We start from the raw sequence: 25,233 nt of genomic DNA, 5'->3' as shown, positions 1-25,233 counted from the left end.
AGAAAGAGACTTTCGCCTAAAGCAGCTGTTGATGGAGGCCTCATTGCAGCCACCGGGCCCGGAGCACCCGACGCAGGCTTAGGTTTCCTCGGTGCGTAGTGCCCCGGAGCCGTCGAGAGACCCAGCACCGGCTAAGCACCATAAACTGTCGGCCCCGGAGCACCAGGCTAGGCCCCAGCACCGCTTGTCCTCCCCAGTGCGGCCCCAGGCGCAGCCTAAAGGAAGGCGTGGTCGTTCCCAGGGCCCCGAGCGCCGACAAGAGCGGGAAGGTACCGGCGCTGTCACAGGCAGTCCCGGCAACACAAGCCCCACCGAGCCCAGACCTAAGTGAGCTCAGTGTGGTCGATGGGCTCCAGGGCATAACGGATCAGCCCTCTACGCCTGGCACCTTTGAGGCTGCAAAGGACCTCACTGAGCCGGCGGCGGCGAGCCCCCTCCCGTATGGGGAGAACCCTCCGGCACCCATGCCTCGGGAGCTGTCGAGGAATAAGCCAGCAATGGTGTGCTGCTCGAGGACACCATCCTGGCCCCGCTCCCAGAGTTGGTCCTGGTCAAGCTCCGACTCTGTGGACTCGCACTTGCCGGTGGCCCAGAAGGAGGTTGCGGCACCGGCAGCGGGTCGATGCGAAGAAGCACCAAAAAAGGGCATGCCGCTCTCTGGCACCGCCCAGAGACTGGCACCGGGAGGAGTTGAGACGGCCCTCGCCAGAGGACTCCCGCAGACGGTCCCGGTCCAGGGAACGCTGGCACTGGTCCGGGTCCCGATGCCAGTCCCGGTCCCGAGGATACCAGTACTGCTCCCGGTCCCGCTCAGCCAGGAGCAGCTCGTTCTCCCGGCGGCGCAGATCATTGGCATCGCCATGGCCTTCGCGATCGGCATCACAGTCCAGCATCGGCTCTGGCCACTATAGCTACCTGCACCAGGGCCCGGACAGCAGGGACCCTCAGGGGAGCTGGCAACCTCAATAGGGGCTGCCAGGCCATTGGCCCTTCTGGACCTCTTGAGCCTATCAGGAGCGCCAAGGGGCCCCATCCAGGGCAAGTTACTCGGTGTAGCGGTCCCGGTCCCCTCACTGACGCCAGGCGGTGCCAGAGGTAACAGTATCCCTGGCCTCCAGCATCCCCCCAGCATAGACCAGAGAGTCCAGCACCAAGCTCGTTCACGTCCCATGGACTCTCACTCGGCCTGAGCCGGCGGCCACTACCATGGAAGATGGGGAGCAGAAGGACCAACCAGAGGGGGTTGAGCAGCAGCTAACCTCCTCATCTTCCCCCAATGAGGCGGTGGTGGGTACAGAGGTGTCCGGTCCTCCGCCGATAAACCATAGAGCCCATCAGGAATTGCTGCGGAGGGTCGCCCAAAATTTGGGGTTGCCAGCCGAGGAGATGGTTGAGCAGGAGGACCCCGTGGTGGACATTTTGAGCCCCAAAAGTCCATCCAGAATAGCGCTCCCGCTCATTAAGACCATTCAGTCCAACTATAAGACTATATGGCAGACTCCGGCCTCCAGCGCTCCAAGGGCTATAGGAGTGGAGCATAAATACTTCACCCCATTTAAGGGCTATGAGTTCCTGTTCTGTCATCCGAGTCCATGCTCCCTAGTGGTTTCAGCAGTAAACGAAAGGGAGCACCATGGACAGCAGGCCCCAGCCCCTAAAGCCAAGGAGGCAAAACGCCTGGACCTTTTTGGCAGAAAGGTGTACTCATCTGGGGTCTTCAGTTGAGGATTGCGAACCAGCAGGCCATCCTCAACAGGCACAATTTCAACTCCTGGGCGGCAGTGGGAAAGTTTAAGGACAACCTTCCACAAGGTTCCCAACAGGAGTTCACTGCCCTGGTGGACGAGGACAAGGCAGTAGCCAAGACCTCTCTCCAGGCCTCCCTAGATTCGGCAGACACGGCAGCTAAGAACAGTCGCATCAGGAGTGGTCAGGCGCTCAGCGTGGCTCCAGGAATCAGGCCTTCCCCCCGAGGTCCAGAATACACTCCAGGACCTCCCCTTTGAAGGGTCCGGGCTCTTTTCAGACCAGACAGATGCAAGGCTGCACAGCCTCAAGGACTCGCGAGCTGTGCTCAAGTCGCTGGGTATGCACACCCCGGCGACCCAGAGGAAGCCCTTTTAAGCCGCAGCGTCCCCCTCAACACCAGTACCAGCCTCGCCATAGGCATGAGCCTTACCGTAGGCGAGACAGGGATAACAGGCGATGGCGCAACAATAATAACAATAATGCACCAGGCCAGAACCAAGGCCAGCACAAACCCCAGCCGGGCACTAAGCCAGGCTTTTGAAGGTGCGCTCGAGGACAGCGTACCAGACCAGTCACCAGATCCATCCCTTTATTTCCTGGACCACCTGTTCCGTTTCTCCCGTGCGTGGTCCACCATTACGTCAGACCATTGGGTCTTACACACGGTGCGGAAAGGGTACTCGCTGCAGTTCGCCTCTCTCCCCCTCCCCACCCCACCCCCCACCTTCCCCGTCCCTCTTCAGGGACCCTTCTCACAAGCATCTCCTAGAGAAGGAAGTCCGCTCGCTGCTAGAGGCGGGGGCGGTAGAGGCAGTGCCACACGGCCTAAGGGGAAAGGGGTTCTACTCCCAGTACTTCCTCACCCCCAAGGCCAAAGGGGGCCTTTGCCCCATCCTAGACCTGCGCAGGCTCAACAAATTCCTGGTCAAGGCCCGGTTCTGCATGGTCTCTCTGGGCACCATCATCCCTTCCCTGGATCCGGGGGACTGGTACGCCGCCCTCAACATGAAGGACGCGTACTTTCATATTGCCATCTTCCCAGCACATCGGCGGTTCCTACGCTTCACCGTGGGCCAAGAACATTACCAGTTTGCGGTTCTCCCATTCGGTCTATCCGCGGCCCCAAGGGTGTTCACGAAGTGCATGGCGTGGTGGCGGCCTTCTTACAGAGGCTGAGAATCTGGGTGTACCCGTACCTCGACGACTAGTCCTGGCGGGCCGATCCGAGGTGGAGGTGTGGGGCCATGTGGAGGTGGCCCTGAGATTGTTCCACGAGCTGGGGCTCCTGGTCAACGTCCCCAAGTCCATGCTCGTACCCACGCAGAGGGTGGAATTCATGGGGCAGTCCTGGACGCGATGCAGGCCAGGGCAAACCTTCTGGAATCCCGATTCCAGGTTATCCAACAAGCGGTGGCCTCCCTGTGCCAGTTTCCAATGACAATAGCCAGGTGTGCAGGGACAGGGCAGTGGTGATCCTCATCGCCCCAGCCTGGGCTCGCCAGCACTGGTACACATCACACCTAGAGCTGTCAGTGGAGGCCCCGGTAGTCCTGCCATCCAGGGTTCTTGGGGGCTCGGTGTTTTCCCACCCAATGGTGGGATGGTTCCTTAAAGGGTTGGAGAGGGTGTTCCCGTCCTTCCCCCCCCCCCCCCAGTCCCTCCATGGAACCTTAACCTGGTCCTTTCTAAACTCATGGGACCCCCTTTCGAGTCCCTCGCTACCTGTTCTCTCCTCCACCTTTCCCTGAAAGGTGGCATTTCTGGTTGCCATTACCTCGGCCAGAAGTTGTGTTCGAACTGAGGGCCCTCACCTCTGAGCCACAGTATTTCACAAGGACAAGATGCAGCTCCGGCTGCACCCCAAGTTCTTCCCTAAGCTGGTCTCCCAATTCCATTTGGGCCAGGGCATTTGTCTGCCGGTGTTCTTCCCAAAACCCCATACGGACCCGAGTCACCACAGCTTGCACACCCTGGATGTGCGTCGAGTGCTGGCATTCTATTTGGAGCGCACCAAGCCCTTTCGCAAATCCGCGCAGCTGTTTGTGGCTGTGGCCGAGAGGATAAAAGGCCTCCCAGTGTCGGCGCAGCGGATTTCGTCTTGGATTACAAGCTGCATCCGGGCGTGCTATGAGATCGCAGGTGTTCCGGCCCCGGCGGTCATGGCCCACTCGACCAGGGCGCTTGCGACTTCCACGGCGTTCCTGGCACAGGTCCCGATCCAGGAGATCTGCAGAGCAGCCACCTGGTCCTCGGTGCACTTCACGACCCACTATGCGGTGAACCAGCAGGCCAGAGAGGACGCGGCAGTTGGCAGAGCGCTCCTCCGATCAGTTGTTCCGTGACTCCTACCCTCCTCCAGATGTAAGCTTGTAATTCACCTAATGTGGAATGGACGTAAACAAGCACTCGAAGAAGAAAAAACGGTTACTTACTTTCTCGTAACTGTTGTTCTTTGAGATGTGTTGTTCACGTCCATTCCACCACCCAACCTCCTACCCCTCTGTCAGAGTCACCGGCAAGAAGGAACTGGAGGGGGTCGGGCCGGCGGGGGTATATATGCACGGCGCAGTGACGCCACTCGGGGGGCCCGCTGACCCGAGGGGAGCTGCTAAGGGAAAAAGTTTCCGACGCTCATGCACGCGGCATGCGCACACCCAATGTGGAATGGACGTGAACAACACATCCCGAAGAACAACAGTTACGCAAAAGTAAGTAACCGTTTTTTATCTGTCCATATTTCTACCTAATCTGTGTTTTGCCATGCTCATCACTGTGCTGTCTGGGGACCTGCTTTGACTAGCACTGGGATTTCATAAAGGTATTTATGATGTCATTAATAGGATCAGTAATGTAATAGCCCCAAGACTTTAAAAAAGAAATCTAGCCAGGTTATAGAAGGATCAGTTGCTAATTTGAGAAGATTCAACCAGGTAAAGAGGGGAGATTGGCAGTACTTCTGATATTGTTGCACCTTTGTTTTGTGCAATGGCAAAAGCAATTATGGAGGTATAATGAGAGGCGTATATGAGGGTAAATGAAACACTAAACATTATAAATGGTGAATTCTGGGGTATGGAGAGAAATTATAGAACTTTACTGAAAATGATGAAGTTAAACATTTAATATGTTGGTTTCATTTTGCATGCAAGTGCACTAAAAATCAATCACATCAAACTAATAGTTTTCACAGTCACTTTTAATATTAAGGTTGCATTCATAAATGGTTTCTAAATGATTAATAAATGATGAATAGCTGCTATAAGCATGTCAGAGAGATGCATAGTAGGGGTCATATGCACTTCACTAGAAGATGTTATAGATGTTTACAACCTATGGTTATAAGCTACCTGTTGACTGGGGATTTAATAACTATAACAACTGAGTAACCATTAAAATAGCTAGGAATTATCTAATAACACTTTATAAACTATTTTTTAAATGGGACCTCAGTATAAAGTCTGACCAGTTTGGGGTAGAATGTTTGTTCTGGGACAAATAAGGTAACCTTTTTTCCTAAATCATTGTCATATGAATAATATATTTAGCTGAACACCCAGATGCTGCCTATATGGGATATTCTGGGACTATTGAGGCTCAATTCTCCACTACCTTTACACCTGAGCCCATCAAAATGGTGGTGTTTTATGCTTGCTTTGCACAAGTGTAAATAGCTACAGCAAGTGTAATGCAATGGAGAAACAGAGTCCTAGCTCTTTTTTGTGTAAGTCCATCTATTCTGATACTTAGTACTTCTGGTTTCAGAGTAGCAGCTGTGTTAGTCTGTATCTGCAAAAAGAACAGGAGTACTTGTGGCACCTTAGAGACTAACAAATTTATTTGAGCATAAGCTCACGAAAGCTTATGCTCAAATAAATTTATTAGTCTCTAATCTCTAAGGTGCCACAAGTACTCCTTTTCTTAGTACTTCTGGTTAAAACTGCATCAAATCCTTACTATATTAATAAAAAGATAACCTTGATTTATGTGAAATTGTTCAACACATTTTATAGAGTTGTTTATAATTCTTCTAATGACTGGGGCTGGGATTTTCAAAGTTGCCTCTGAGAATTAGAGGTAACATTTTTAAAAATGCCAAAATCCCATTTCAGAAGTGATTTAGTGGCTTAGGCACGTATGTTCCATTGACTTTTGATGAGACTTAGCTTCTCAGTGCTTCAGTGACTTTTGAAAATGAGACTTAGGCTCCCAATCACATAGGCACTTTTGAAAATGTTACCCTAAGTGAAGACTTCCTATTGAAATTCCCTTTTTATTTTATTTTTTAAAATGGAAATGCTAGAGGTATCACACCCTGTTGCCATTCTTGATCATTCAGTCATCCTTTTATAGTCTGTTACTGTGTCATTTGTGCTAATTTATGCCTCTTCCAGGGCATGAGCAGGATGTGCAATATCACCCTTATGTTCCCTGGAGTCATTATGCCCATGTAAAGTATAATGGGACACGAGGGGAAGGTTGCAGGGGAGTGGATCTTGCTACACTTATGAAAATGTGGAGTAGGCAGTTTAGCCATTTCAGCCATGCCTGATGTTCAGGAAGCAGGCCTCCTCTGGGACTGCTAGCCTACTGGGCAATGCAAGGCAGTGCTTCTTGCTTTCCCCAGCATAACCAGCCAAGTTGTTACGGTCTTCACTGTAGCAAGGGCAGCCATAGTTTGGCCCTCTCTGTCCACATCACTGAGAAATGTGCCATCACATGTAATCATGCAGAGTCTCTAGAGATTCGGTATACCTAGGTTTTTGTGCAGTCTTGACCTAGGTTCCTCTCTACAGCCTCCACCACACGCACTTTCCCAGGGAAAGCTTTCATCTTCTGAGTCCCAGAAATAATATTTAACTTAAATTATTTCTGTATCGGCTTTAAATTCATTGCACCCTTTGTATTGTATTGTATTGTAATGTGTTTGTTGAAAAGTATTTCTGCTTTTTCTGCAGGCTATACATAGACGGTCCTTTCGGGAGCCCCTCTGAAGAATCCTTGAATTATGAAGTTAGCCTCTGTGTGGCTGGAGGCATTGGAGTAACTCCATTTGCATCAATACTCAACACGCTGCTGTATGTGAGCCTACCCTATTTAAATTCATTTTCCCAGAGTTCCGTGTTGCATATTGTAAATGTTTCCAGCATGTGCATACCTCCTGTTCATGGAACACTACCCTCCTGTGGAGAGAGGAATAGGGAGGAGGATTGAGATCTGCCATTGAAAATCCCAAATCCATTCATGCTGGCTGTTCATGCCCAATGAATGCTGAAAGTGCAATGCTGAAAAAGTACCTTAGGTGGCACAGTGGTACCTAAAGGCCTTATAGACAGAGTTTCCCATCCAGCGACCCGTGAAAACTGAGTTTGAGCTCTGCCAAGTCCATGGGGATATTTGTTTACAATTCCAACCTTTTAATTGGAAAACTCCCCAGTCTGTGTTCGGGCAAGGGACAGAGATAACAGGGGTGCTGAGAGTCAGGACTGAGATGCATTTCCTCGCGTGGGGAAGCTTGAGCAGTATCAGTGTGGTGTATATTTGGCTTCAGTCAAAGCTCTTTGCCTATCATTTTCAAGAATGCTTAAGCTAAGTGTTTTACAGGAACTCAGAGGAGTCAGGCATTCAACTCCCATTGAATTTAAATGGCACTTGGGCACCTAACTCTCTTAAGCCCCTTTGAAAATCCTAACCTTAATTGCCTCTTTTAAAATTATTATTATTGTTAATTTAAAACATTTTAAAATCCAGTAAGACACAATTTTCAGTGTCTCTCTGTGAGTCACCAGGGCTGTCAAAATTCTCCCAATCCCACTCTTACACAACGGTGAATCTTCATTATTATTTTTATTAGGTGTACCTAGTAGCCCCAGGCTCGGGCCAGTGCCCCAGTGTGCTAGTCACTGCACAAACAGAGCAAAGAGTGTCCCTGGCCCAAAGAGCTTACAGTTGAAATAAGCTTACAAAGTGTTTTACAATTCACACACGACACACTTGTTCAGAGATCAGCTGGTAGCTGGAGTAAAATTAAAACCTTTTAAAGCCTGATTTTAAGAGATGCTGAGCTCACTCAGCTCCCCTCAATCTCAGTTGGAGTCATGGGTGCGCAGCGCTTCTGAAAATCAGGCTCTTATGTGGCAGCTCCTGGTGCCTTTGTGGAGCCCTCAAAGAACCTAACAGGTTCCCTACACATTTTCATCTCTGAAAGCCCATTGTTCATCTTGGAGCAGGGGACTGGACTAGTTGACCGCTTGAGGTCATGCTCTTTTGAACGGGGAGTACCATTTTCTGAAGCGCATTTTCGTTTCTGCCAAAAGACTGGAGTCCCAATGGATATCCTGACCATTTTCTCCAGGACGGATTATCCCTGACAGTGCTGAGAAAAAACGTCACATATCATAACTATGGGCCAGCAGTAGGTAATGAGACGGCTGTCTCTGTCAGCGTATTATTGGAGGCAGTGAGAGGCTTGTACAGACGTTTCCACAGCAGCTTAGTGTCCAGTGAATGTTTTCGATACCAGATAAATAGGATGATTCCAGACAGTGCATGGCGTAGCCCAGCATTACAGTGAACCTTGCGTGTCATGCACTGCAATATTATGTAATAATAAGAGCAAGCGATGTTTTGCTGTTCATATGTAAGGATATCAGCAATACAGAGCACTTGTCCACTGGAGAGGCTGACTGTTGTTTTTTGTCTCTTCATAAAAATTGAGATTGGCGCGGTGAAAACGGTAACTCTTGTGTCCAAACTTGAAGGGGTAGGAAGGCAAAGCCCTTTTTGTTAAGGACATGCAGCTGTGGAGGATATCGGGGTATCCTTCAGGACGAGGATGCAGTCTTTTGTTTTGTGTTTGGTTTTGTTTATTTTGATATTTTCTGAGCAGCTGGGGTCTCCCAGCCTAGATATATCCCACTCAGGTATCTAATAAATGTTGCCTATTTATTATAAATCATGATTGTTTTTTTAAAGAGAGTCAGAAGCTTTTTGGCATAGGTCAGGTGTCTATACATTAATGATTAATTACAAGTAGTAATATTCAGTAACGTGCATATCAGCGGACGTGGCATGTCGTACACACATCTTTAGCTGTGGAACAATACTGCACATTTATCATGTCACAGCTTACTGGAGGTAAACCCAACATTGTATGTTTGACATGCCATTCACTTCACGTGCATGCATGATGCATGCCACAAAACACGACAGATCAACCTCACATTGATTCAACTTAGCTCATTCCCACTGGCCTGTGTTTGCTCAAGTCAAAAGTCTGAATTGATAAAAGGCGGTCCCCAGTGAATCCTCTTGTATATCTTTCAGTTCATTTATGCTGAGACACGTTTATTTCCTTTTATCATTTCAGAATGATGCACTGGAGTAAATGAATACAGTTTATTGCTTACATACTGTACACAAGATACTGTATTTGTGATCTCACCCCATATGATCAGACCATTACCTTGGTTCTGGTTTCTCCCAGCACAAATGATACGCCAAATAGGGAGAAATAACATTTGTCTGCAGGACAGCATTGTACATGCAGCAGCTGGTGTCAGGACATTAAGGATGCTACACTCCCACTACAGACACGCAAGGCATGAAGCCCAGGGCAGCCAGCACCTCTCTGCAGGGTATGGATAGTTCACACAAGGGGTCAGAGTCCCCACACCCTGTGTGCCATGGAGGATTTGCTCCACAGCTCCTCTGCAGGCCTGCAGTGGAGGGGTTAGGCATATGGAAAGGGACGGTGGCATGTCCATCAGTTACACAGATGCATTAGCAAAATGGCCCAGATGTTAGGGTTGGCGGGTGCCCGGTTTTCGACCAGAAAATCCAGTTGAAAAGGGGACTTGGCAGTGTCTGGTAAGATGTACAGACGGGACACCAAAAGTTTGGTTACCACAGGCAAGGCGGGGAGGCACCAGGTCATCAGACTGTGCCAGCCCCTGCTCAGCCAGGACTGCCTCCTACCTGCATCTCCTGGGCAGACAGGCAGGCTCCGCATCAGGCTGCAGCTCTAGAGCAGAGGGAGCCCAGCTTGGGCGGGCGGCGGGAGCTGGAGAGGATCCAGCTGTGAGGAAAGGAGAGGGAGGAGAGCAGCAGGGGGCCAAAGGATTAGGGCAGGGCCTGGAGGAAGAGGTGGGGCAGGGATGGGGCCTTAGGGGAATGAGGCGGGGCAGGGGGCTCCAGTTATCAGCAATTAGAAAGTTGGTATATGGGACCATAGTAGCTACTGTAAGTCATGTTGTGCAGTAGGAGACGTGGAGCAGCTATGCAATTATCCCACACCTTGCCCCCTGGCCATGACGTTTGGCCTAATAAGCATATATACTGCTGAATTTTTGGAAGTCCAGAATGCAGCTGTGATGGTCCCAAGTGGGTCTTTACAATCTGTAAATAGTTTTAAGGGGAAGGATTTTGTCCCCTAAATGGCTAAATTACAGGTAAGTAACAATAACGTAAAACCAGCCATGGCTGATCTGAGAAAAAATCATGCAGACTTTTTTAAAAAATCTGTTAATCAGTAGATCTTTTTTCCTGTTTATTTTTCTAGCCCGGTTCATTGTGATCGTCCCTCTTTTACTAAAATCATGTTTTGTCTCCATCGCCATTAGGAAACCTGGCACAAGTGTCATGTTTTCTAAACTAAATGCCAAACGTTGTCCATGCACACGCTCTAGCCGCTGAAGCTCTTTGGGGACTATACCTTTGCCTAGCACAATGGGGCTCTGACCTTGTTTAGGCCTCTGTGCACTACCACAATATAAATATGAAGTAATAATTGAAATAATCTGATGCTTGCATGCACCTGAATGCAGAATTCGCCCCTAACTTTACTTTGGAGTTGCATTCTGTGAAGTTTGCATTCATCAGCATCGCCTCCTCTGGGAAGAAATGAGTTTGTGAACTCTGCCTTATAATTGCAATAAAGAATCCACACTATCTTTTTGAAATGCAGAGGCAGCTTTGCTTTTAGATAACTTAGATATCTTGGTTATGATGTATGAATCAACATTCTTACCTTAAGACATATATGCATTCAGTGTGCAGTTTATACTGTTCGGCTGTAAAGACAGTATCCGTATAGCATGTTGTTCTGTGTTATGGGTTCAGTATTTAAGTCCATCATTTTAGACTGATTTGGGCATTTCAGTATGATGGGGGGAAAACTAACTTCACTTAATGGAAATGGAAATTAACATTTGCACAATTAATATAAAGTGTCTTAATTAGCATTAATTAATTCCCCAAACACATCATTTTCATTTTATAGTGATAACTGGCAATGCTACAAGCTCAGAAGACTTTACTTTATTTGGGTGTGCAGGGAAATCCAGTCTTTTCGCTGGTTTGCAGATTTGCTGTGTATGCTGCATAACAAGGTAAAGGGGACGATGACACAGGGCTGGTTTTAAAGGGATACTGACAATAAACACATCTGTTTGAATATTTAGATTAGTAACAAAAGTGTTTCCATTAAACATGACTAGAGAAGGCTGGGATTTCAGATGGACCAAACTAAGTTATGTGATTGTGCAGCAAAATGGCAGATGAAATTTGTTGTTGATGTACATGGAAGGACTGGTTCAAAGTGTCATGTGAGACAAAACAGGGGTGAAATCCTGCCCCCCACCGAAGTCAATGGAAGTTTTGCCATTTCCTTCAGTGGAGCCAGGATTTTACTTACTGTTTTTTCTAAAACAGTCAAGGATGTTGGGACAGGCCCTGAAATCGGGGTTATGTGACCTTTCTTCAGGGATGCACAGTCTCCTTGCATGGTCAAGAAGTTTGCTAGAAGGGAAAAGAACATGCATCTAAGGAGTCTGGGTGCATCCTTTCCTTTGAAGAAAAGTAAAACCCCAGCTCATCTGGTGAGCGGACTGAAGGAGGTGGGTCGGTGAGTTTATGGAAATTGGAAGTCAACTCTAATTGTCAAAACAGAGATCAGGTGGATTTTAAAACTATTTTAAAGTCTTTTTAGGAGAATTTGTTCATGTATCCTGGGATGTAAAGAAGCTTCTGGGTAAAAGAAAGATATGTAAATGTGTCATTTTCATTAAAGTGTCCACTGTATCTGCTGTGAAGATCAAGCTTAATCAGGGTACTGAACAAGAGCAACCATATTCTTATGTAAGAAGAGGCGTATTAATTCACTTGATGTTTTTCTGGTCTTCCCAGCTTTGGCAGGAAAACCGTCCAGACTACATAAACATCCAGCTGTACCTTAGTCAAACAGATGGGATACAGGTATGTGGCTAAATGCTGTTTGTAAACCTAAGTAGATCTGATGGTGGTAGACAACACAAACTGCCAGTTAAGCATGACATGGAATGATTGCAGATGGTTTAAGCAGGGAATAAAGGCTAATTGTCTCAGTAAGACTGCATCGCAAGTCCAGCCCCACAATACTAGAAGAAAAGTCTGGTAGCATTCATTTGATTATCCATGGGCAGAGATCCATATCTCCCTTCTCTAGGAAAGAGGTCTTTCCAGGCCAGGCCACAGATTAGACAGTTGGCAGGGCTTTGTGGGAAACTTGCATCATTCCTGGGCTGAGAATCAGGCTGGAATAATTCTAGCCCCAAACTTTTGAAAGCAAACACGTTGTGAGAAACTGGCTATTTTTAAAAATCCCGATTGGTTTCTTTTTGTTTAGTTTTTGTCTCGAATGTTTGAAGAAGTTAAACTTTTAAAAGTATGCAGCCAGAAAATGTACTGAACTGTTCACAGTAGTCCAGTTTAGAGAGTTGGATTTATTCCCCACTGGCTGGAACCTTGTGTAACCATTTACACATGGGATGCGGTGACCTGGGTGTTAGCATTTTACATCCACTTTGCACTGCTGTAGCACAAATGTAAGGGCCTGCTTCTTCACACTCTAAATGAATGTGAGCTTTGTCATTAACTTTGATTGGCATAGGATCAAGCCTTAAATTACTACAAAAGGTGAAAGGCAGTCAAGAATCAGGTCCATTGGATTTAGCTCTCCTTTCTAGCAGATGAAGACAAGAGAAAATTTATAGTTCTGATGAGAACTACCCCAATATACAGGGCTTGCTGCTGGGCTTCAGCTAAATAATCTGCTAGCAACAATTCTGAACAATCTTCCGAATATTCAGTGCTAGTTCCAAATAACTGGATGGGATGTCTCTGCTGGCATGGAGATAATCCAATATATTATTAATTAACAGGTAAGAAATGACCAGGTTCAAGGTAGAACATCCAAGATGAAGCTGAATATCACTGAAATGCAGTTTAGAATATTTACTCTTAAATTTTGTGTCCAGTAGCTACTGAATTTGTATTAGAACTCCTTTTCTTTTTTAAAAAAGAAAAGGAGGACTTGTGGCACCTTAGAGACTAACAGATTTATTTGAGCATAAGCTTTCATGAGCTACAGCTCACTTCATCGGATGCAAGTACTCCTTTTCTTTTGCGAATACAGACTAACACGGCTGCTACTCTGAAACTTTTCTTTTTTATGACTGTTTGGTAGAAAAAGTGGCATCAAGTATAGAAGTGTATACCATGAGGGCTAAATTTTGTCTTTAGTTAAAGCATAGCATAAATCCAGATTTGAACAGTTACTCCAGATAGTTCAAGGGAGCACTGGATGCAAGTCTCCATTGCCCTGCACTCGTGCTGTCGTTGACACCAATCCAAAGTGAGTGTAAAATGCTACCAAACCAAAATAGTGTCGCGTTTTACTCACTCTGCACTGGTGTAAATGAGTGACCCGAGATGCAGGACACAAGAGAATCAAGCCCATTTTTATTTCCAGAAACTGCTTTCGGCCATGGTAAAAAAAACCAATGTAAAACGGTTCAAGCTTAGAATGTACTTTTGTATTAGTATAATAGATGGTTTAGATCATTCGATTATGGGGTGAACGCAGAAAATCAGATCAGATATAATTCTTCTCCAGCCACATGTTACATTATATTAGGACAGTAAAACAAGGAGCGGTAATGCAATGCAGTGGAAACAGGTTTGGCTTCATAAAGAGAGGTCAGCTGGGATTTTACCAGGTTAGAATTGCTAAAAGAATCCTGTGCTCACTCCAAGGATGCAGCTTTGGTGCTTGATGCTGCTGAGGCTGTTCAAAGCAACTGGTAAACCATCCTCTAAAGGTTTCCCTTCTCACTTTTTCAGCCTCAGTTAGCTTAGGTGTTACTTGTACCAATAGTAGGTAAAAATACTTCAGACAGAAATGTGATTTTTCTATATGGACAGTGTCCCTTAAAGGATAGCAGTGAAGGCAAACTAGGGAGTGAGTAATGAGAATATAACTATTGCTCTATGTATGAATTGACAAATTGGTTTAAAAATAATGTGGAGACTAATAACTAGCTATATAAGAAACAGCACACAAGCCTGAAGATGGTTATTCAAAAGGCAAGGAGCTGAGGTATTGATGCATAGAAATGGCTGCAATCTAAGTCACACGGTTTGATACTTAGTTCAGTTTTTATATTTCAGCTATTTGGTAAATCAGCCAGGGCATTTACCAGACCAGTATACAAGCTCTGAGTGATGTGTAACAATTTACAAACACACAGCAACTGAATTTATTGTTTCTCACAGAAGATAATTGGTGAAAAATACCAGGTCCTGAACTCAAGGCTTTTGATTGGACGACCTCGTTGGAAACTCCTTTTTGATGAAATAGCGAAGTGTAACAGACAGTAAGTACCACTCTTGATAGGTTTTGCCAGAGTTTGAGAGATGGGGATTGTGTATGTTTAATAAACAGCTATATTTGTATGGAAATTACTTCGGGGTTTATCTTATCATGTAACATTCAAGCTACTGATGTTGATATTATTGAATGTGTTGCAGCTGAGAGATGGACTGTAAAAAAACATCTTTCACTTTGAGCAGTCAGAGCCGTTCATCTTCCCCCGCAACTAAACCCGTCAGTGGCCCAGGCAATAAAAATCATATTTCTGTGTTGCTACACAGAGATTGTACATGTTTTAATCCTTTGCTATAATCAGTATCTTGCAACATATGCCAGTTTTCTGCAGTGACTTTTATGATTTATAGTTCGAATAATAGAAATGCTGTATTCTGGCCGTATTCTACTGTGTTATGTCTTTATTCAGAAGATATATTTTCTTTGAGGGCTACAAGTGCTATTTATTGTTTGTTAAGAGCCTACTCTGTAATCAGTACTGTACGAGAAAGAGCTTACAGTCTAGACAAGTCAGATGTAGAATAAATGAGACACACATCAAAGTATTGACTCACCTCTTCTGGATTTAATTTAACCCAGTTGTTAAACCAGTCTCTTTGATGCTGTGGTTACTGAGGATTAGATCCTGAGAAGGACTGGGCCCCAGAAAATCTTATTTGATCTCAGTGTGAGCGCTTGGTATGTGATATCTCTTAGGGTCAGGACCTAAGATCTGATCTATACACTGTGGTACTAATCTTGCTATTCCCCCAAAGTAGCAAAGTGCCTAGCACAATGGAGCCATGCTCCCTGTTAGGGAGTTACTGTAATGCAAACCAATATATATGAATACTGCTACTCAGTGATGTGCAGGAGGGAAGGCAGGAACTGGGGCCTAGGTAGAGGTGTGTACTTCCTGTGCAACATGGAGAACAGCTCTGCAGGGGCTGAGCTCTGGGCAGTCCTGCTTTTTATGGTGGGGAGAGATAGGGGCATGGCAAAGGAGATGGGGAGAGTGTGAGAGGTAGATCTGCTGCTAGGTTGGTCCTGTAATCACAGCCTCCTGCACAGTTTGGGGAATGTTAACCCTTTAAGTGTCATTCTTATTTCTTTCTTAATCTTTTGTCCATTCTATTTTTCAAAAGATCAAAATAATGGGAGCTTCCATCATTTCTCTTGGGAGACGCTTGCACACCCGAATGCACATCTCTTTCAAGACGTTTTTCATGATTTTTCCTTTCTACATTTCATCTCATCGCTCCTGGTTAGATCCTCAAGTACCACTTTCCCTTACATCTTTGTATCTCTAAGATGCCCATCACCTTGATTTCTAAGCAACATGTCTTGTAGAACCTCAGTAATGCTTCTGCGTCCTTGACTGTGAACACCTTTTACATTATTTGTAGACTCTTATTATGCCCTTCCTCAGCCCATATCACCCCCTTGCTAAGGTCTATAGACTAGCTCTGTAAGGTCACCATCCTGCAGACACTTTAGTTACATGCGCTGTGTAGATAAGGCATCCCATTAACTTTCATAGAACTTACCAGGTGCAAGATCGGGACTTTAACCTTTCACCAAAAGAAAAGGAGTACTTGTGGCACTTTAGAGACTAACCAAATTTATTTGAGCATAAGCTTTCTTGAGCTACAGCTCACTTCATCAGATGTATGCATGTATGCATCTGATGAAGTGAGCTGTAGCTCACGAAAGCTTATGCTCAAATAAATTTGGTTAGTCTCTAAGGTGCCACAAGTACTCCTTTTCTTTTTGCGAATACAGACTAACACGGCTGTTACTCTGAAACCTAACCTTTCACCATAATTCAATTTTTCAGCTCGCTGACCTTTTGTTGCTTCTTCTCCTACTTCTTCCCATTTGTCAGTAACTCCCTCCGAATGGCCCTGGTGCAATATGCACACCACTAAATAAGGGCAAGACAAACAATTCCTCTTTTAGCCAAACAAGTCTAGCATTGGCATTCAGGATTCTGGACGTGTTTGCAGACACACACGTGGTTGGTTTGCAGTCTTTATTTGGTGACATCAAAGGATTTCCCAGTTTTTATTTTACATTTCTAGTAAAAAAGAACAGGTTAGACAAACACCAGTCAGGGATGGTCTAGATAATATTTAGACGTGTCTAAGTACGGGGACTGGACTAGATGACCCATTGAGTTCCCTTCCCCTCCTGTGATTCTGTGGCTCTGGCTATGGTTACTAAAAGCCCTATGTAAACAAACATGCAACTAGGGATGCTCTCATCAGTTCAGTCATACCATTGGTTTTGGTTGCTTGACTCCCAGATAGGGAAGCTCATGTCTAAGTTTCTGAGGTCTGCTAGAATGTAATAGTTCTCCGCACAGTTAACAGATTAATTCAATCCAGCATCAGGTTCAGATTCTTTCAGTTCAACTAAGAGGAGCAAAAGTGCACCATCTACTGTTGATATTTTATACCACATCTACAGTATTTGCATTGGGACAATTCAGAGCGTATGTTATGCATCCAGTTTTCAGGATTTTCGTGCAAACTATTTGGGGAAAGGGTGGTACCCTTTTTTGTGATTCATTTATCTTCAGGATAAAAATGCGCTATATACTTCTGAGATATTATCATAGCTTTTACATTTTGCTGGGTCCAAATGGCAATATGCTTCTTATATAAAGCTGAGAATGAGCTAGGCAGAAGAAATTAAAACATGTAGGGAAAGAAGGTATGTAAAGATAAGGCACATTTTCTCCATGCTATAAAAGAGAATCATCTATAAGGAATGTAACACATGGTTTGGAATCAGAAAATCCCGAGTCCTCGTTCTGGCTCTTATTATATTGCCAGTCACCTCACCTCTTTCTCAATGACTCCATGTGTAAAATGGGAATAATAATGCTCACCCGCCTACTTGCCTCAGAGGGGAGTTGTATGGATTGATGAATTAGTATTTGCATAACACTTTATACTTTCAAAGTGCTATAGCAGTGCTAAGTATTACTGTTAAGGGTGGTCTGGTGGATAGGGCATTGACTTGACTGGGACTTAAGAGCCCTGGATTCAATTTCTGGATCAGCCACAGACTTCCCGTGTGACCTTGGGCAAGTCACTTAACCTCTCTTTGATGCAGTTTCCTGTTGTAAAATGCTTCCTACTCATGGAAGTGCTGTCAGGATAATAATCTGTTAGTGATTGTGAGGGGCCGAGATACTATGGTGATTACGGTTATGTAAGTATGTAGAGTGAGTTTAATTAAGTACCTCGCTGTACTTAATTAAACTAATGGATACAAATGTTTAATAACATTAAGGCTTTCAATTAAATACACAATAAGATAAAAATTTCGATTCAAGGCTTACTTGCCCTTCTCCTCATCCACAAAAGCACATACTGTCTGGTCTTCAAAAGTGTTCAACACCAACAGATCCTGTTGAAGACAGCGGTCAATAATTTGCTCAACGCATCCGAAAATCAGGCCACTTATTTTTCTCCCCTTGTCAATAGTGCAACACTGGACCATTATGACAATGGAATTCAGTGTAAATACACAACAGTGCAGGAGGGTGGGGGGTGCAGAATGTGTATGGAAAGATTGTAAACCATGTGAGATCATAGAATTAAAAATGGTATTGTAACACATCTGGACAAGGCCATCATTTTGGTTGCACACGCAACGTTTTTCATGACATTTCCTGACTTTTGTAATGCTAATGTTCGCTTCCCTTCATTGTATAAAGTCAGTGTCATCTGTTATTCAGGTGGCCGAATTATGGATTTAACTGGCTAACTTTAGATACCTAAGTTTGAAAGTGTGGGCCAGAGACTTTATATGATACATTTTCTTCTTTCAAAGGCACATTTTTCTGTAAATTTGTCAGTACCCTTAGACTATACTTTTTTTTTTCTGTCTAGCAGCGCAGACTTCCTTCAGTGCAGTTTAGGGGACAATGCAGTTAATTGTGACGTGAATTTAACTGCACACTAAAATAGATTATATGTACCAGTAAGCTGCCACTGTCATTCTCTGCAATATACGTAGGCCTTAATTTTCAAAAGTGGCCACTGATTTTGGGTGCCTCAGTTTTTGGATGCTGAAACTGAGACACTTAGAACAAAACTGCCATTGACTTCAGTCGGAGTTTACTCTACATAAGAATTGAGTAAGGACTCTGGGATCTGGATTTGATCCAACTACATTAACAATCGTGTGCCTTTTGAATAATGAATTCCTAACATAGAACACGGATTATCGTTAATATTCACATCATCTGGCCGAATGGTTCCTTGGCGCTGCTATGGTGTGCACTAGTATTGTGGATAAATGGTAATGGGTGTAACTGTACATTCTAGGTCTTCAGTAATGAATGTATAATAAGAACCCGCATCTCTGCATGTGCTTCTTAAAAATTGGTAAATGCTCATTTCAGCTTTTTCTTTTTCATTTTAAATAATCATAGAATCATACAAATGTAAGACTGGAAGGGACCATGGAAAGTCATCTAGTCCAGCCCCCTGCACTGAGACAGGACCAAGTAAACCTAGACTGCCTCTGACAGGTGTTGGTCAAACTTGTTCTTAAAAACCTCCCATGATGGAGATGCCACAACCTCCCTTGGAAGCCTAGTCCAAAATTTAACTACCATTAGAGTTAGCAAGTTTTCCCTAATGGCTAACCTAAATCTCCCTTGCTGCCGATTAAGCCCATTACTTCTTGTTCTACCTTCAATGGACATGGAGAACAATTTATTACCCTCCTCTTTAGACGATCACTTAACATATTTGAAGACTGTTATCAGGAAACCTTTTATCATTTTTGGTGCTCTCCTCTGGACTCTTCACTTTGTCTACGTATTTCCTAAAGAGTGGTGCTCAGAACTGGATGCAGAACTCAAACTGAGGCCTCGCCAGAGCTGAATAGAGTTGGGCAGTTACCTCCCCTGTCTTACATATAACACTCCTGTTAATACACCCCAGAATTATATTAACCTTTTTCGCAGCTGCATCAAATTGTTGAGTCATGTTCAATTTCTGAGCTGCTATAACCCCCAAATCCTTTTCAACAGTATACCACCTAGCCAGTTGTTTTCCATTTGTGCATTTGATTTTTCCTTGCTACATGAAATACTTTGCTTTGTTGAATTCAGACAAATTCTCCAATTTGTCAAGGTCATTTAGAATTCTATTCCTGTCCTGCAAAGTGCTTGCAACCCTCCCAGCTAGGTGTCATCTGCAAATTTTATAAGCATACTCTGTTCTCTGTTGTCCCAGTAATTAATGAAAATATTGAATAGTACTGGACTCAGGTCTGACCTCCTCTGCAGGACCCCACTAGATATGCCCTCTAAGTTAGACAGCAAATCACTGATAATTCCTCTTTGAGGAGGTCTTTCAACCAGTGGTGCACCCACTTTATAATAATTTCATCTAGACTATATTGCTCTAATTTGCTTAAGAGAGTATCATGTGGGACTATGTCAAAAACCTTATTAAAATCAAGATATACCACAGCTACTGCTTCCTCTTAACCACCTGGCCAGTAACCCTCAAAGAAGGAAATTAGGTTGGTTTGGCAGGTGCTTTCAAATTGATTGTTTATTAATTTGTTGCAGTATCTTTCCAAGTATCAAAGCTAGGCTGACTGGTATATAATTTCCCACATACTCTGTTCCCCTTTTTAAAGTTGTGTACTATGTTTTCCCTTCTCCAGTCTTCTTGGACTTCACCCGTCCTCCATGAGTTCTCAAAGATCATTGCTAACAGTTCCGAGATTGCTTCAGCTAGTTCCTTAAATTTCCTAGGATGAATTTCATCAGGCCTAGCAAATTGCAGGAAGTGATTATTCCCCTCTATTCGGCACTGGTGAGGCCACACCTGGAGCATTGCGTCCAGTTTTGGTCCCCCCACTACAGAAGGGATGTGGACAGATTGGACAGAGTCCAGTGGAGGGCACTGAAAATGATTAGGGGGCTGGGGCTCATGACTTAAGACGGGAGGCTGAGGGAACTGAGGTTATTTAGTCTGCAGAAGAGAAGAGTGAGTGAGGGGGATTTGATAGCAGCCTTCAATTACCTGAAGTGGGGTTCCAAAGGGGATGGAGCTTGGCTGTTCTCAGTGGTAGTAGATGACAGAACAAGAAGCAATGGTCTCAAGTTGCAGTGGGGGAGCTCTAGGTTGGATATTAGGAAACACTGTTTCACTAGGAGGGTGGTGAAGCACTGGAATGCGTTTCCTAGGGAGGTGGTGGACTCTCCATCTTTAGAGGTTTTTAAGGCCCGTCTTGACAAAGCCCTGGCTGGGATGATTTAGTTGGGGATTGGTCCTGCTTTGAGCAGGGGCTTGGACTAGATGACCTCCTGAGGTCCCTTCCAACCCTAATCTTCTATGATTGTGTGATAGCGGGAGAGCAGAATTTCAATCTGAACGTTTCAATCAAGAACATTGTAGCAATAGAGGCATTCTGCTGCTGCTAGAAATAATGCATGATCTGGTAGTGCTTCCTTTTAATTCGCGTATTGAATCATCATAGACTTGATTATGATCTCACGGTGGTATAAATGAAAAATTACACTAATGAAGTCATTGAAGTGACACAAATTTGTAAGAGTGAGGGTGATTAATCAGTGGGAGTGGTGGATTCTTGATCTCTTGATGTCTTCAGATCAAGACAGGATGCCTTTCTGGAAGATGTGCTTTGATCAAACACCAGTTATTGCATTCAATACAGGGATAACTGGGTGAAATTCTATGGCCTCTGATATAAAAGAAGTCAGATTAAATGAACTAATGGTCCTTTCTGGCCTTAAAATATATGACAGTAGTGTAATTCTGTGGTATGTGAGATTAGAATCCAGCTCTGTGTGCCTTTAGACACGATTCACAATTTATCTGGCATGTGGTGATTCACTTTTCATTCTTAATAGGAAAACTGTTGGCGTTTTCTGTTGTGGACCAAATGAAATCTCCAAGGTACTCCACAAATTGAGCAACAGCAGCAACTCCTATGGGACAAGGTTCGAATACAATAAAGAATCCTTCAGCTGAAAGTCTTGGGACTAACAGGACTCTATGGAAGAAAGAAGTGCAATTATTTTTTGTAAGACTTAAGAGTCAGAGCTTTGTGCTAAGCAGATACAATATACCAAAGAGTAGCAGGTTTTCTTATTTATGATTATTTAAAATTCTGAAATAAGGACACAGCAGAGTACCAAGTCACATCAAGTGTTTATGCTCAAAACCAAAAGCTCTCAGAAAATATTTATGTTGGTGGGGATGATTCATTTATCAGTATGTAAATTAATTTAAAAAACGGAAACACACGGTTGCTTTTATGGCTGATTCAAGAACAATCCATGGAACATCTGAAATTTCTCCACTTCATCTTGCTAACCTCAGTCCTCTGAAATTGGGATTGGTTAAACGAACTCCAGATTGATCAGAATTAAAAGTGCTCTGCAAGACAGATGGTGCTCTTTACTGGCACACAAATGAAATGGCTTTGAAATGGAGAAACTCCAGGCCAAAAATATTAGATCATTTAAATATTGCAGATTAGGATTCTGTATGTAAAATATAAAAGTTTATTCTCCCTAGCCTGCCTCCATACTGGATAGCTGTCTGGTAGGGATATATATTGAGGGCTTACCCCAGACTATGCGAAAGTGGGTGCAACCCTATGAAATCTCTGGGCCAAATCCTATGGTGATGTAAATGACAGGTGGGGTGTAAATTGGCCCATAGAGGTACTAGTGTAACTTCTATCAGTTTGATACTGAATGAGTTCACAAAAAGCGTATGACTTATGTACCTAGAGGGAATTGGATCAGGAAAAACAACTAGCAGGAGAAGGCAAGATAGGATATTTCTGCTATACCCCCAAGTCACCATGGAAGTCACACACACACACACACACACACACATGGATGAATGAGTTCAAGCTGCCTTTTTAGGTGCCTCTGCTGATAAGTTTACAGCTCACGTACTCCATAGTGACTCAAGTTGACTTCAGCCTCTCAACTGACTTGAGTGCATTGATGCTGAATTACACCGATATAACTGAGAGGAGAATTGGGGCAGATATGTCATTTGCATCACCATTTATAATATGGTAGGAATTAGCCTTAATTGCTGTGACCCTTTACTTGGTGTGTGCTGATGGAAGCCTTGGCCAGTCTACAGGATTGTTGTTGTTTTTCTTTTCCCAGAGCTTCAGAACATGAGCTTTCTCTCCTACCATCCATTTCCCAATCTGTACATAATAAGTGGCGGGAAATCAGAACCCACTGGCCCTGAGGAGCAACATTTCCCCTATCCCATTGCCTTGGTCTCTTTTATTTCTTCTTTAGTGCCCCAGTTCTGTTTCTTCATAGTCAAGTTCTGTTCTGAGGATAAATAGGGCACTAAAGACATACACAATCGGGGATCAGTATAGTTCCATTGATTTTAATAGAATGTTACTGATTTTGAGTGGATCTGGCCCTTAATCTTCACCCAAACCTCAAGAGCATCACCTCTAGAATACTTGTGGCATCCACTGAAGCAGGAGGGTCTCAGCGCCACTCATAACTGTTAATCTCTCCCATATGTTAGCACTTTGCACTTTGGTTTAGTTTATGGCTTTCAACTCACCCTTTTTTTATCACCTGAATTTCTTAATTTTCAGCATGCAGAAGCAGCCCTGCACCGGTGCCTGGTGATATCAATGTCTGTATTAAGAGGGGTGCATTCTTTCAGTAGCTCATACACTGGCTTGCTGCATGTGTGACAAGTGAAAATGAGGTTGGTCTCGGCTTTTGCAGCTGCTGCTCAGGAGACGCCACGACTGGAATAGTAGGTCTAAAGGGCCTTGGCAGAGAGGCATGGAGAAAATTTCCTGGCACTTGTCTATGCCAGAGATAGACAAATGCCACCAGCCCCTCATTTTACTCAGTTTGAAGTAAATGGAAGGGGGAAAGTGGTTGTTTTCAGGTTGGCTGGGATTTGCCAAGGAGCCTAAAGGAGTTAGGTCCCCAAATCCCTTGGAAGTTCAGTGGCTGCCTAAATCCCACCCACTGATTTTTGGGGCCTAATTCACTAAATGATTTGTAGATTAATAGCATTTTAAGGCCAGAAGGGACCATTATGGTCAGCTAGTCAGACCTTCTGTAGATAGTTACTGCAATGTAAAACTGGAGAATCAGACCCTTTATATTAATAATTAATATTTCTGTTGCCATCTGTATTAGCTTAAAATTAAATGTAATATAATGCTGCCAGCAATCTGTACAGTGATGAGATATTGCCATGCACAGGGGTTTTTTTGTGGTTAGTTTATGACAAGTGATATCATAACTGCATCACCCCATCTCAAAAAAGATATATTGGAATTGGAAAAGGTTCAGAAAAGGGCACCTAAAATTATTAGAGCTATGAAACAGCTTCTATATGAGGAAAGATTAATAAATTAGGGACTTTTCAGCTTAAAAAAGAGACGACAAAGGGGGGATATGATAGAGGTCTATACAATCATGACTGGTATAGAGAAAGTAAATAATAAAGTGTTATTTATTCCTTCTCATAACACAAAACTAGGGGTCACCAAATGAAATTAATAGGCAGCAGGTTTAAAACAAACAAAAGGAAGTATTTCGTCACACAATGCACAGTCAGCCTGTGGAACTCTTTACCAGAGGACGTTGTGAAGGCCAAGACTATAACAACAGGGTTCCAGAAAAAGAACTAGATAAGTTCATGGAGGACAGATCCATCAGTGGCTGTTAGCCAGGATGGGCAGGGATGGTGTCCCTAGCCTCTGTTTGCCAGAAGTTGGGAATGGGTAACAGAGGATGGATTATTTGATGATTACCTGTTCTGTTCATTCCCTCTGGAGCACCTGGCATTGGTCACTGTCGGAAAACAGGATACTGGGCTAGATGGACCTTTGGTCTGACTCAGTATGGCCGTTCTTATTTGTTAACCCAGTGGGTCTCAAACTTTTTTTACTGGCGACCCCTTTCACATTGCAAGCCTCTGAGTGCAATCCCCCTAATAAATTAAACACCCTTTCAAATATATTTAACACCATTATAAATGCTGGAAGCGTTTGGGATGGAGGTTGACAGCTCATGACACCCCCCCCCATGTAATGACCTCATGACCCCCTGAGGGGTCCCGACCCCCAGTTTGAGAATCCCTGTGTTAATCACAAGTGCAGATATAATGATCTTTATTCTGTTGCTTTAGCTTCTCTAGCAACTACCTATAAAAATGTTTATGGTTACTTGCTTTCTCTCTGGTATATAGCTGTTCCGTTAACATACAAAGAGCAAACACTTTTCTAGGTTGTATAGCTTGACACAACTCAAATATAAGTGATGCCTTATAATTAAAAGAATAATGAGCTATCCTCTTAATCCAAATGATAGGAGAAGCTGGTGCTGTCCTTATGAATTTTAGAAGACTAGTATATAGGTAAGGAGGGCTGTCAGAACAGGGGATAAATAGTTAGAACCCTTGGCTTCAACTTCTATTTAAGGCATTGCCTTTTCTGATCTTGGGGGGTATCACTTTGCCTTCCTGTATCTTAGTTTCCCCATCTATAAAATGGGATTAATACCATCTACCTCAGAGGGGTTTTGTTAGGCTTACTTGATGTTTTTGGAGCACTTTGGAAGTGCTACAACAAAAGTTGCCTTTGTCTTTATTTGCATTATTATTTTTTGTGGTGCTCTGAATCCTGGATCTTTCAGCATTGCTCAGGTCTGAGTACTCTCTCCACATTGTGGAGTGAATTGAAGAAGAGGCTCAAAGCCTGAATTACTTTGCTTTCCTTGAGGCATG

General features: G+C 44.2%; 1 protein-coding gene across 2 annotated transcripts in view; it reads left to right on the top strand.

Annotated features, from left to right (window-relative positions):
* Window positions 1-21,459, top strand: part of NOX4 (NADPH oxidase 4) — a 154,576-nt gene extending 133,117 nt beyond the window's left edge. The window contains exons 14-18 of one of the 2 annotated variants that reach the window (XM_073318024.1): window positions 6,705-6,824; window positions 11,027-11,135; window positions 11,932-12,000; window positions 14,338-14,438; window positions 21,339-21,459. In XM_073318024.1, coding sequence (XP_073174125.1) covers window positions 6,705-6,824; window positions 11,027-11,135; window positions 11,932-12,000; window positions 14,338-14,438; window positions 21,339-21,459 — 520 coding nt within the window. The remainder of the gene's footprint in view (window positions 1-6,704; window positions 6,825-11,026; window positions 11,136-11,931; window positions 12,001-14,337; window positions 14,439-21,338) is intronic. The other variant, XM_073318104.1, reaches the window with a different exon arrangement.
* Window positions 21,460-25,233: the final 3,774 nt, after the last annotated feature.

The sequence above is a fragment of the Lepidochelys kempii genome, chromosome 1, assembly GCF_965140265.1.
Source record: "Lepidochelys kempii isolate rLepKem1 chromosome 1, rLepKem1.hap2, whole genome shotgun sequence".
Taxonomy (NCBI): Eukaryota; Metazoa; Chordata; order Testudines; family Cheloniidae; genus Lepidochelys; species Lepidochelys kempii.
This window is presented reverse-complemented; position numbering and strand designations above follow the sequence as displayed.